Source organism: Lissotriton vulgaris, chromosome 4_1 (assembly GCF_964263255.1).
Source record: "Lissotriton vulgaris chromosome 4_1, aLisVul1.2, whole genome shotgun sequence".
NCBI lineage: Eukaryota > Metazoa > Chordata > Amphibia > Caudata > Salamandridae > Lissotriton > Lissotriton vulgaris.
In genome coordinates, this window is record NC_141691.1 from 686,732,546 (window position 1) to 686,746,668 (window position 14,123).

The 14,123-nt window shown below is 45.4% G+C and overlaps 1 protein-coding gene across 1 annotated transcript in view; it reads left to right on the forward strand.

The window, feature by feature from the left end:
* The window catches only part of ZPBP (zona pellucida binding protein), a 1,007,890-nt gene that overhangs the window by 441,915 nt on the left and 551,852 nt on the right, over positions 1-14,123 (forward strand). The window contains exon 5 of the mRNA XM_086964982.1: positions 10,667-10,885. Within this exon, the coding sequence (XP_086821108.1) occupies positions 10,667-10,885 (219 nt within the window). The remainder of the gene's footprint in view (positions 1-10,666; positions 10,886-14,123) is intronic.

The following is a 14,123-nucleotide window of genomic DNA, read 5'->3' on the forward strand; positions in this document are numbered from 1 at the left end:
AACCGGAACCTGCATGCAAATTAGGATGGGGGCTGCGCGGACATGTACTTAAGATAGCTGGGCAGCTTTGACGGGAAGAATGGGAGGCAGCCCCACTTGCCATAAACTGAGATTGGGTCCCATTCGAGGACTGAGGACGCTGATTAACCAAGTGCATAAATTGAAGTGCGCTGCCCCCAAGGACGTACACCACTGACTGCAGCACTGCCGGCGATCGTGCATCCCGAACTGTACCGGAGAAGGCCCCCAGAGACATTGCTGCAATGCTCGGTCTGGCCTGGTGGATCCATGGCAGAAATCTAGGCATGTGGAGCCCCTGCCAGGACTTAAAGAGCGCAGACTTGACTGCCTGTTGTGAAGAAACCTGTGAGTGCAAGCCAGGTCCGCAGCTGCACGAGGAAAAGGGAGTCTGGGGTCGAGTTGCTGATGACACACTGAGGGCGTCTGCAAAGCGGGCCTTTGGAGACAGCTGATTCTGGTGGCCCTGCAGCACCCCACTGGGATTGCCCCTGGTATCAGCACTTGATATAGGTGAGCTGGGGATACTGAAGGCGCTCTCCCACCCCTGAGGGTCCTGAACTTGCTTGAACCGGCTGTGGCACCCTCACCGCTTGGTGTCTTTGCTGCATGGCGCTGGAGGCTAGGATTACCTGGGGCTCTCCCTCCCACTGCTGGAGCATAAACTGAACAGCTCTTGGAGACCTTTGGCACAGGGCCCCTTGAACCCTGACACTAGGACTATTAATGTTACCTGGCTCAGACTGGCCGCTCGAGCCCTGCCGCAGACAGCGTGGCAGAACAAACTGAGCAAGCGCATAGCATTTCCACCCTTGAGTGACCTTTTGTTGGGAGGGGGGGTTTCCCTCTCCCCTTCACCCAGCTGGACTACTGTGAGGCATGGACGTCCAAAAGAGTGATACAGCCTCCTCTGGTGGGGGTACTGACTCCTGTATACAGTGACAGGGAGAGGAAACTTAGTAGATGAGGGTCTCGCCTTGCGCAGCCCCACTGCTACCAGCGTATTCCTGGGCTTGTGGCCTTACTGGAAAGTCCCTTAAGAACACTGATAACTGTGCTGCTCCTGCTTTCTCACCTAGAGGTTCTGTGTGGTTTGTAGTAGGTCATGAGACACATAAATGATGGACAGAATGCAAAACAAATCAAACATTCATCCCCAGCCAAGAGAACTGGGTTTAATTCATTGTTCTTCTGCTCACCATGCCACCCCGTTAGATCCAGCCATGTGCAAATCAATCTTGATCCTGCTCCTCCTGAGAACAGTTTAGCCAAGCCCGGTCCTTCCTGGACCAGAAAAAAGCATCTTGTGATCTATTTCAGGGTATAACCGGTCTTCAGCCAGGTTAGCTTGCATCCAGTGGCACACTGAACCCCGGACCCACGTCTGAGCATACCCGGCGCACTTATGGCGAGAAAGTAAAGGATACACAAATGCTTGTTTCTGGTCCAGGGAGGACCTGGCTTGACAGTTTGGACTTAACTTGGCGAGCAGGGTCAAGACTGATTTGCCATATGACTGGGTCCAAACTGGTGCGATCAAAATAATGATGGATTAAACCCAGATCTGTGACTGGGGGTGAGTGTTTGAAAATTTTCAGCAGTCAATCTATCATTTTATCTTCTGATGTTGTTGTGTAGTAGCTCATGCCTGACACTGTTATTAGTGTCTTCGGGGGCTACCTTGGAGACAAAGCACCATGCTTGCGACACTAGAAGCACCCCTGCCTGGGCCGGAGTGGTGAGGCTACAATGGGGAAATACTCTAAGAAGAAAGAGGCAAATTACCCTTTCCCTTCTAAACATCTGGCTCTACTACCATGGATGAGATGGCCCTGTCTGCAGGCTCCATATGTAGGTCACCAGGAGGCAACATTGGACACTATACTTCAGCCATCGCAGCTTCTCTCAAAGTGCTTGAATTGAAAATGGATACTAGGGTGAAAGACATGGGGCTCTTACGTCTCGCCCTCCAGAGAGTAACAGAAGGAGTCACTGCTACTCAAAGCTCCTTGAAAGATGTTACCCCTGAAATATTGGCCATGTGCTAACCAATGTCACATTGGCGAGTAGAGTCGGAACGCTACAAACTAGGGCCAAAGATACTGAAAATAGGGACAATCATTGGACTGTCTGAGCGACTAGAGGGCCCCATCGTGAATACTAACTTTTTGGAACAATGGCTGCGTGAATAAGTGGCTCCAGATGAGTCTCTCCATTTTGTGCCCTAGAATGTGTGTAAAGCATCCCTGCATGACCACCTTTGCCCGGTGCGTCCCCCTCCCGACCAGTAGTTCCCAAACTCGTGTTCTATAAAGACCGTGATCTCATTCTGAGCCAGGCCCAGATCAAAGGGGACATAATGCTTGAAAACCACAATGAATGAAGGGAAAAGATTTATAAAGCACAACAAATGCCAAAAGGCGTCAAGGCGCTAATAGCAAGGTAGTCCCCAGAGGAAGAGAAGTAGAAGAAGCGAACTAGTGGCTGTTAACGAGTGAACAGCCAGGTCTTTTAAGCCATACCAAATAGGTTGTGAGATTGAAGGCTAGAAAATGATGGGGGAAGAGAGTTCCACAACATGGATTCTGCCACTGAAAAGGCTCTGCCTCCCCATCTTGATTTATTGTACCTAGGTGACCAAGCAGAGAGCTGTAAAGGTAATTTCCATGGTAACAGGAAGCCAATGGAGTTTACTAATTCCTTCAGAGACAGACTGAAATTTAGTGATATCAAGAATCAGTCCGGCAGCTGCATTCTTGACTAGCTGCAGTTTTGCGAGGACTATCTTGTTACTGTCCAGATAAAGAGCGTTACAATAATTGGGTCTGGACATAACAAGTGCCAAAGTCACCTGTTTTCGTGCCTGAAGAGGAAAAAAGGGAATTCCTTTTCTCAGTGATATAATTATCCAAGAACATGTCGAAACTGTCCTGTTTACCTGAAAGGATAATTTTGGGTCAATAAGTACTACAAGTCCGTTTGGGTGGGTAAGGTCCCTAACCTGTGTGGCCACCACAAATTGGACCATACGGAGGGTTGCCCACCAAAAATAAGGACCTCCATCTTGTCCCCATTTAAACATAGGTAATTTCTCTGCATCCAAGTGGCAACTGCCTACATACAAATATTAAAATGAGAGGCAGTTGCATTGAGATCCTTTGAGATAGACACAATGATTTTGATGTCATCAGCATTGGACAAAGTGTGGAGCCCAAAAGATCTAATGAGTTGTGCTGGTGGTGAGACCCACAATTTGGAAAGGGTAGGGCTCAGGGAAGAGCCATGCGGCACTCCACAAGGCAGAATTATGGAGTCCAATCAGTACTGTTTCACCATTGTCATCTGAGATCTATCTTTGAGAAAGATGCCAGAAGTTTGAATGCAGAATTTGTAACTCCTAGCTGCTAGGGCCGCTCTTCAAGCATGCCGGGGTAGACCGTATTGAAAGCAGCAGATTGGTCCACTGCAGCCTTCCCCTCATCCACCATGGAACGGATGGTATTGACAGCGGATATCTCTGTCCCATGGTTAACCCTAAATCCGAATTGGGAGGCATCAAGGAGTTGAAATTGATTGAGACAGTTAATAATTTGAGAATTCAGATGTTTCTGAAGAATTTTGGTGGGCACAGTTAACAAGGAGATGAGGCAGTTATTTTCGGGTTCTTCCTGATCCAAAGTAGCTTTTTTAATCTACGGCTTAATTACCGCCTTTTTCCAAATTGATGGAGAACTTCCAGATGTATTGATTTTATTGATAGTTTCTGTAAGGCGGGGGACAATACTCTTGGCTCCTAGTTGTAAGATATTGGGGGGACAGGGGTCTAGTGGGGAACCTGATTTGATATCAAGAACTATAGAGTTATGATCTTCCCGGACTTCACAAAAGAAGTCCAAAGACCCTCTTTTGTGGACTCTAAGAAATGCATTTACCAGTTAAGGATCATCTATGCCATTTTATACCCTCCCAGATTGCGAAAAGGGGAGGGGAATTATATGCACTTCTTCACTTCCCCTCAACTGATGTTGGACTGGATTGATCACCTCCCCCGGTCAAATGAGGATATCACTGCCGGCTATCAGCCAACTGCCCTGAGGTATCCCAAAAGGGATGGAAAAGGTGAGACTGGTGTGATCCCGTCTCAGTACCAGGCATTGCATGAGCATAAAGGATCAAGTTGAGATGGTTAACAACAAGGGGTGGTGATGGACAGAGTTTCTGAATTAAGCAGAATACTCTCACCCAGTCAAGAGATCAGGGCTAGATCCAACACCGTTTTTTATCTCACTGCACCATCCCAGCTCAGAACCTGGCTATATGCAAATTAGTCTGTTCCTGTCCCAGTGCATGATGGGAACAGGGCAAACCAAACTACCAAGCCAATTCTTACACTGGGAGGGAAACAAGCTTCCGGGGACCGGTTTCTGGCATTTCAGCCGTCGTCGGCCCGGCTTGCTTGAATCCTGATGGTGCAATGAGCAAGGGACTCACATCTGAGTATACCCTTCCACGCTTAGGGTGGACAAAATATTTAACAACAAGGGGTGGTGATGGACAGAGTTTCTGAATTAAGCAGAATACTCTCACCCAGTCAAGAGATAAGGGCTAGATCCAACACCGTTTTTTAGCTCACTGCACCATCCCAGCTCAGAACCTGGCTATATGCAAATTAGTCTGTTCCTGTCCCAGTGCATGATGGGAACAGGGCAAACCAAACTACCAAGCCAATTCTTACACTGGGAAGGAAACAAGCTTCCGGGGACCGGTTTCTGGCATTTCAGCCGTCGTCGGCCCGGCTTGCTTGAATCCTGATGGTGCAATGAGCAAGGGACTCACATCTGAGTATACCCTTCCACGCTTAGGGTGGACAAAATATTTAACAACAAGGGGTGGTGATGGACAGAGTTTCTGAATTAAGCAGAATACTCTCACCCAGTCAAGAGATCAGGGCTAGATCCAACACCGTTTTTTAGCTCACTGCACCATCCCAGCTCAGAACCTGGCTATATGCAAATTAGTCTGTTCCTGTCCCAGTGCATGATGGGAACAGGGCAAACCAAACTACCAAGCCAATTCTTACACTGGGAAGGAAACAAGCTTCCGGGGACCGGTTTCTGGCATTTCAGCCGTCGTCGGCCCGGCTTGCTTGAATCCTGATGGTGCAATGAGCAGGGGACTCACATCTGAGTATACCCTTCCACGCTTAGGGTGGACAAAATATTTAACAACAAGGGGTGGTGATGAACAGAGTTTCTGAATTAGGCAGAATACTCTCACCCAGTCAAGAGACCAGTAAAGTTGAGAGGGTGGCAGCTATAAAAGGAACAGGCTCTGGCCACCCTTTTGTGGCTTGATATGAAAAGATTAGAGACACTGACTCTGACCAAGCTTCCATCTCCACTCATAACTTGAAGGACTCATTATGTCAAATTACTACTGGCTCTTCCGATGAGATTATTTGAAGGTGACAGTGTTGGCTGTGTATATCAGTGCTCAGTCTGAGGCACGCATAAGTGTGTGGACAGTCCTACCTCTAGTGTTGCCTGGCTACTGGGTTGAATGCGAGTTTCAATATCCTGAGGGCTTTATCCGATATTGTGATGTGAAGCTGGGAAGCATCCTGGCTGGCGCACCCCCCTTCTCCCTGAACTGAAGTTATGCATGTGTTGAATGCATGCATGTTATATGTTCTTTCACTGGTTTGGATGAGGAATCATTCTCTTCTTAATCTGGGGGATGGAGAGTTGGGTTATATGTTGTAGTTTTTATGTTAGGATGCCTCACCTTCATCCCCTGGATACCACCACTGTGGCTCTGGGCCCCTTTCGTGACCAAGGGATGAGATTCCTTACTTAGGGAACCAGAGCGTCCCTGCAATTTCTCGGTATGGCGCCTCCATGAAAAAATAATTTTATTAGATGGAATGTTTGGGTCCTTAACAACATGCCTACCTGAAAAGAAGGGGAACACATATTGCCCTCCTGCAGGGGACTCATCTCATGCTCACTGAGAGGGAGCCACTACGCAAAAGATGACGGGATCAGGTAAATGGCAAGACTTATTTGGCTTTTTACAGGGGAGTTGTGCTGTGGATCCGATCAGGGGTGCCCTTCCAAAAAACAAATGCACTGATCGGTCACATCTGCCACTGGCTGATTCCCTGATTCTTTGTTTAGCCTGTATATTTCTAGATTGCCAACAGGGATGGGGTTTAGTGGCTACTTGGGGGTGACTACAACCTATGGTAAAGGATTACTCCTGCTGTGGTATGCACTAACTCCACATCCAACTTCATAGTTTCCTGTACTCCCCTGGGGTAGGCGTTAGCAGACCCGGTGTTCCAACACACTATTGGTGAAGCCATACAGTATTACTTTGTAGACAATTCTCCCACTACTGCCTCACTCCTGATTGAGTGGGATGTGTTTAAGTAAGTCATTAGGGGATGCTGTTTAGCTGAAGTGGGAGGGGTGCGGCGCACACAAGTTGGGAATGTTAAAGTCCAGGAGTGAGCACTACATGACCTAGAGATGGCCAGACCGGGAAATCCAGGGTCAAAACAACCAAAATGAAAAGCATTGCTGCTTCGATTACTGAGAATACATGGTCTGCGCCAACACAGAGCGCGATAAGGCTCACCAACCCCATGTCCAGGGGCTCTTTAATACTAGAGTGGAATCAGACACTGGTGAGTGTGTCTATACCCAGGACAGTGTTAAAGTGAGGTTTGAGGGGTTCTATATTTTCTTGTACAAGCCCCCACCTGTCCTGCCCCCTCAGATCCTTGCTGAGTTCCTGGACCCAGTGGCCCTGCCGACTTTCACACAAGATGATTAGGAAGAGCTCAGCAGTTCTATCACACTTAATTGAAAACGGGCTGCAGTCAAAGCCATGGCATGAGGCAAAGTCCCCAGAGCAGATGGCCTGCTGATTGTGTTTTACCCTGCATATGTGGAGGAATTAGTGCCAAAACTAGTCCCCCTCTATGATGTGGCCTTAGATGTAGGCTATTTACTGGAATCCTCCTGTGAAGCCTTGGTAATCCCTCTTTTTGAGCCGGGCAGCCTTCCCTCCCCATGACGTTACGGCCTACCTCCCCCTGTTCATGCTTAATATGAACTATACAATACTTTGTCGGACTTTAGTTAGTCGCCTTCTACCCCACATGCCCAAATTGATCCATGTTGACCAAGCATGATTTATACTAGGACATAATACTGCAATTAACATCCATAGACTACTCACCCTTCTGAGTGCCAACTTCTTAGAAATGCGCGGGGTAGCGGTTGTGGCGATAGACATCGAGAAAGCCTTCAACAGTTTAAGGTGGGATTTCCTTTATCAGGTGATTTTGAAGATGGTCATGGGATCTGGTTTTGTTTAGTGGACCAGGCTTCTCTACTCAGGACCTTTGGCTTGTTTATGTACCAGTAGTTTGATATCGGACTCCTATAAATTGGGGTGGGGGACGAGGCAGGGGTGCCCTTTTTATCTATTGCTGTTTGCTATTGCAATGGAACCTCTAGCCTACAGTGCACATTCTGAGCATCCTATCGAGTGGAAGAGGTGTAGCGCAGCGGCCAGGGTGCCTGACTCCGGACCATGGGGTTCACTGTTCGATCCCCGGTGCCGGCGGCAGGTCAGCCCGGCACCATGTGACTCTGGGCAATAGCTCATTCAATCTTCCCGAGGGCCCCCAGCGCTGGGAAATTACTTCGGAGGTAGCTCTGCTCTTTACAAATTCAAGGTTATTTTTATCGAGGATTGGAACTACATGGTATGTCATAGGGCCTTTTATGCGAACAATATGCTCCTGTTTCTAAGGGAGGTGGGCGAGGATCTACCAAGAGCGTTAGAGCTACTGGAGCACTTCATAAGGGTACCAGGCCTGTGAATTAACTGACAGAAATCCCATCTGTTCCCACTCAGTGATGACATGCCCCAGCCCCGGAGGAGGACGTGATATCCGTCACCGTCATGAGAGTAACCCTTTTGCCGAGATCTAAATCAGGCCCTAAGTGTCAAGATCTTTAATGATCTTTGAGACCTCGTAGACAGAAATATAGGTGCTGCCAGGCTCACCATACTAGCGTGGCATTTTGAGAAACTGTGCTGCTGTCAGTGGCTGTGGCCAAAATTGTGGCATGCCTCCAGCTATTGTACTTCTTCTCGACTATGCCCCTCCTTATTCCCCGTCGAATATTTCGAAAACTTGAATCACTGATGATGGACCTGGCTTGGGGGACAGGCAGGCTTAGAGTAGCAATGTCTAAGTTAGAGTGCCCAGAGACGGAAGGAGGCCTGGCACCCCAGACCTGGAGGTCTACTACTTAGCAGCGCAGATACAGGGGTTCAACCTGTGGATCCATGATAGGATGAGCCCTAGAGAGGTGGCTGGTTGCTCTGTACCAGGCTCCCAAACACTATTACAGGTCCTTTTAAATCCTAGCCAATCTCTCTGAGAGGGCACCAAAGAATTACTGGTTGTCCGGCGATGCTGGCAGCATTGCCTCTAGCATACTCGTACCTGCGTGCCACACTTGCCGGTCAGGAATTTTAATGTCACACTATGGAGTGACCCGTTTGGGGGGTCTTTACAGAGACAAAGTACTTCTCCTCTTTGAAGACCTATCCGCAGATTTGGAGCTGCCTGGGGCCAATTATTATTGCACTGGGTTGTAAAAGCGACACTGCAAGACCATTGCGAGACAGGAGCTGCTGAACCCCCTACTCTGAGTGGTTTGAATTACGACCGGTCGCACCAACACAGTTATGTGCTTGTATCAGGCTTTGAGGGCTGACATTATTACACCATTAATAGAGCTGTGAGAGAAATAGGAAGGGGACTTAGCACTCCCAATTATAGGTGAGTTACAGGCCTTAGTTCTTGCGAACACCTATACAATATCTAGAAGTGTCAGATTCAAATGAATCAATTTCTAATTCTTACTGTGGGCCTATCTCACTCCTGATAAAATCAAAACGTTTTACCGAAGGGCTAAGGTGACCTGTCCTAGGTGTGGTGAACATGGGGCTGAATTGGTTCATATGGTACGGGACTGCACCCCTCTGATTGAATTTTGGGAAGACGTGGTCCACTGCATCAACAAAGTTAACCAATGGGAATCCCCTGTACCCCTGTGGCCTGCTTGCTCGGGGTTCCTGTGCCCAAATACATTTAAAACTACTACTAGGTTTGTGGACCTGACACTGATCCTCAAGAAACGGGAACTAACCGTGCACTGAAAGGCCACCAGAGGCCCTAGACTGTCCAAATGGAAAGACAGCCTTGTTAAATGGGCAGGATTGGAATGTGTCATATTACTGCGGTAGATGAGGAAAGGGTGCGGATCAATTGATAGAGCCCGGGCTTGGGATCATCTAGTATACTGCCTTAAGGAACCCGAGTCATACAGGCCGGACTGGTCCCCACCCCCTGAAGATGACCCAGATAGGGACCATGTTTAGGACTACTCGTTCCCTGAGCAGTGCATACTCTGTGAGCATTAGCTTGTGGGGTAGAACTAAACTAACACTGTGTAGGTGTGATAATTCAGTTTTAAAGAAAGTAAAACAAATAATAAATAAAAAAGGCCAGGGGCTTGAGGGGGTTAGGTTGGAGGGAGTTTCTAAAAGAAGAATAAAGGGCTCAGTAGTACAATACACTGTTCATTGCTTCAACTTTCTATTGTTTCTTACTTGCAGCTTTTCCATGATTATTGTAGGGAGTGTATGGACAAGACTATTCTTACCGTGTTGAGCCCAGGGTGGGGTGTTTGTTTTGATAGCAATACGATTTTTATTTTACCCAAAAAAAAGAAAAACTCTGGAAGTTGGGATAGGGTTGGAGTAATGGATGGCGTAAGGGAAAATGTTGTACTTTGAGTTGGAGTAAGTGTCATTGGTCAAATTGGAGTAGTGGAAGGGGTTAAATTGAGACTTTAGGTTACGGTTAGCATGATTAAAGGTGTAGACTAATACCTCCCTGTAAAACAGCATAGATAGCATTGTGTGACTTGAAAAAGTTAGGGTTAGGGATAATGTTGAGGAAACAGTAAGATGTTACGTTAATGGTTAACATAGGCATTTGTACAATTCGTAATTATAGTGCTAACATTTCAACATTATTACCTCTTCAATTGTGTTTTTCACCTACCTGTTGCCACTACTTTTTTCTCTACTCATTTACCTCTAGTTGTTTTAAAGCTACTTTTGTGTATTTTTTTTTGTTTGTTAGTCCGACAATCTCCAACCCTTAATATGTCCCCGCAGGAACTGCAGAGCTTTAAGAAAGTGAAAGCTACTTTCTCGTAGTAACTATTTTGCTCTTACCCTGTAAACTCACTTGCATTGAAAATGTCCTCTTCCCATCCTTGTTAAATCAAGTATCCTGCTAGTACTTAAGGCAACGTTTTGTAAAGACCACGAAGGAAAACATCCAGGGGATGCAAGCAGGGAGGGTTTTTTATTCTTTCAATATATATTCTCCCCTAACTACATCTCAAACCGACATTTATTTTTCGAAACCTCACAACTTCATTCCTAAAAAACATAACTTCTGCCTTATATTCCTTGACTAATTGAACCTGTTATATTTCTTGCCTAAAATGAACATGTAAAATTGAATATCTTTTTCTCTTGCCTACAGCTTATACAGAGCCCAACTTTTATTATGAGTTTTCAGTGCGGTATCATGCAGCCCCCTGCCAAAGTGCCTACAATATGTCTTTTGAGAAGAAGTTACTTGAACTGCTGAAAAAGTTAATTTCAGACTTAACATGTGAAGTTATCCTGCTTAAAGCTGAATGTCATCACATTAAAATGCAAAGAGCTGGTCTACAAAATGAAGTGTTCTTTCTGTTTTCAGGTAAACTCTTGCTTTCATATTCGGTTATAAACAATGTCACTTATGGCTAACTTTATCTTGGTAGTTCATAGTAGGACAGCCTATTTCAACATCTGGTTAAACTCCTTTCTGGATTAGATGTAGTAGGGGGTCTGTTGTTTTGTGAAAAGTGTATCATTTGAACAAATTAGAATTATGAAATAGAAAGAGAGGATTTAGTCTGTATGGGAAGGAGTCAGTGAGTGAATTCATGATCTTTTGCCGTGGTTGTTATAGGGTTCCCTGGTTTTGAGAATGGAACACCGAGTATATAAGGTGCATCCCGACTTAAGTCATTGAGAGAGCTCATAAAGAAATGACAAAGGTAAACTGTAGGGTGAATGTGAAGAGAGTCAGTTAAAGGTTTCTTAGTTGTTCACAACGGGAACGTGAAGGGCAATTGTTTGTTTTTAGTAGTGATCTCTTTTACAAACATTTAAAAAAAATGTATACATTTCCTACAAAATAAGAATAAGGGTCATCACTTTAGTACACATGACATGGTATCCCCTGCTAATACATCAGCACCCCACAACAGTTAATGAAAACATTCTGGAGTTCATAATGCATAATAGATCGCACAAGGACTTTTTTGATCATTTACTCATTTATTGCTTAACTGTTCCAGTATGTTAAGGTATTACTGCAGACCTCACATCTGATTCCTCCCCCAGATCCCTAAGTGCGTTCAGTTTTACCATCAGTTGTTCCTCCACACGACCAATCGAATTAAATCAGGGGTATTACTCAACCTTGGGTAGCAATGTGTCTGTCCCAATACCCAGCAATCAGCTTGGACGGGCCGGGCCCCCTTTTAGCCTCTGTAAATGCCTAGGACTGTCAAAGGCCCTGTACACCATATTATTACAATATAGAAGATCCCATTTTATAAAGCCAGATTGCTCCAAGTGAAAGATTCCAAAAACTGAAAGCCTCATATGCACTGCCTAATCTGAACATTTCTTAACTTGCAGCAAACAATAAGGACGAAAACCCATCTTTCAATTCACCTCGTACTGAAACTGGAGAAAGTAACAGTTGTGTGTGGCCCTTTAGATCTCATGCCTGTTCATGATTGTAAACCTCACAATTTTCAAACCCCACTTTTAGCTACTGCAAAATGACATTTTACAATGTACAAAAACCCATTTGGAGTCACAAAAGTTTTTCTGACTAGTATAAGAACTTTTACAGCATTTTTGACAATATCAAATAGGACGGGGTGGAAAAGAGACATTCCTCTTTAATTTGTGATTTTAAAAAGTATATATCAACAGTTTGTGACCCCAATTGCTCTTGAAACCATTACTCCGTTACTAAACCTTGAGTTGGAGTGGTAACTGATTTGCAAAAAAAAGGAAACAGTCCAGTTAGAAATCGTGACCGTGGGGTAGAGAGAAATGGTCCAGGCAATCACTCCCTGTTCACCCTGATGCCTTCCCCAATGGGATTTATTCTTAGATACCAGCATCTGCCCTTTTAGTGACTTGTCAAATTTGGGGATCACTGAGAACCTGGCCATGCACACTCTACCCACTAGACCAGCTGCTCCTCTGGTCTCAAAAATGAAAAATGCAATTATAAACGTTTGGGGAGCGGTAGAGTATAAACCATTGTGACAAACGGTATATTATGTTTTTTTGCTATACGATCTATTTGAATTTGATTTTGTTTTACCAAACAAGAAGAATAAATGTTAATTCAGGTTAAGAAGTATTACCTTGTTGGATGTGTTAAACACTATACCATTTCCCAAACATTTATAATTGTTTCCTTTTAAATGACAAGGCATTCTTTAAAAAATATTTTCTATTTAGGAATGCTAATGCAGGAACGGTGGTCTGCTGTTCCTTGCAGTTTTCCATTTCTACATTCACAGCCAATCACAATGGGCCACACATTGCTACATGCCTAATTAATATTCATTAGGCAGGGCATTTTACAATTCAATGCTAGTGGACAATTTGTGATGTGACTTATTATTACATAGTTCGCATCAGAATTAAACATTGGAACACCTATTCGCAAATTTCACAAATGTGCAAATTTCACATTTTCATTTGCGAGTAGGTGAATATACACCAGCCCTTTCTGTAAATGGACACCGAAGTTGGCAGCAGAGTTTGAAACATTATTATTTATCAGTGTAAATGTTTGTTATATCAGTTAAGAAAAACAGAAAAAGTTGCATATTTACATTTCTGTTGATCTAGTGATTGGGAACATCAGTGCAAATCTTTGTTTGTGTGAGGCTTGTTGTGGTAAAGCCATGAAAATGCTGCCAAGTATTTGCATGTCATGTGACCTTTAGCTAAAAGCAGTTTGCATTTTGCAACTTTTCACTTCTAACAAAATTAGATCGGCAATTAAATTGCCTCCATGCAGTGCTTTAAGACGAGTTGACTGTTGGTTTTAGACCACATGTCTACTGTGCCGTTTACTAGCATTGTAAATGGAATATGTTTCCAAAGTTGCACCGTGGTTACCTCCTCGTTTCTCCCTTGCTTGAATCAAACTCATTTTGAGGCAGTCCAACCTCCACAGACAACAAGCACCACACAGTCCTTGGTTTAAAAGTACCCCTCCTCCACCCTGTTTTGTCTCATGGAGACACACGTCGTCAGCCATGTGCAAAGCTGCCTCTGCTTCTTCAGTTCTAGGATTTTACATGTTCATTTTTGTGGGCAGGGAGAGGTCAGACACTGCTGAGCATGCCTACTTTTTCTCAAGAATACCTTTTGCTGGATTTCCAGCCTGCGCAACTGCTTTAGTAAAGCGGGACTGCATTGGGCCATCTTTCAGGTGTTGGAGCTATTCTTCCGGGTCAGGAATGGCAGATTCAGTGCAACTTGGAGCGTACTGCTACCAGAGGAGCAGCAAGGTTGTCTGGGGGATCAGGCCTGATTGATGGGATGCCCCCAGGACTCTATCACCAATATTTATTATCTTATTGTTGAGTTTATTTCAGTGCGTATTGGCAAATGAGTAGTTCATGTTTCATTGGAGTGGAGAAGTGTGGCTCAGGGGTTAGAGGCGGCAGACCCGGAAGCTGAGATCGGCCCTGGACCAGGGTTCAATTCCCCGCCTCGACGGGGGTTGGGCTCAATAATTCCACGGACTCGATAATTCTCGCTCTGGTGCCTACTCGACTCTCGGGTTCACACTCTGCGACTCTGGGCAATAGCTTGCTTAATCTCCACAACGGCCCCTCGCGGCGGGA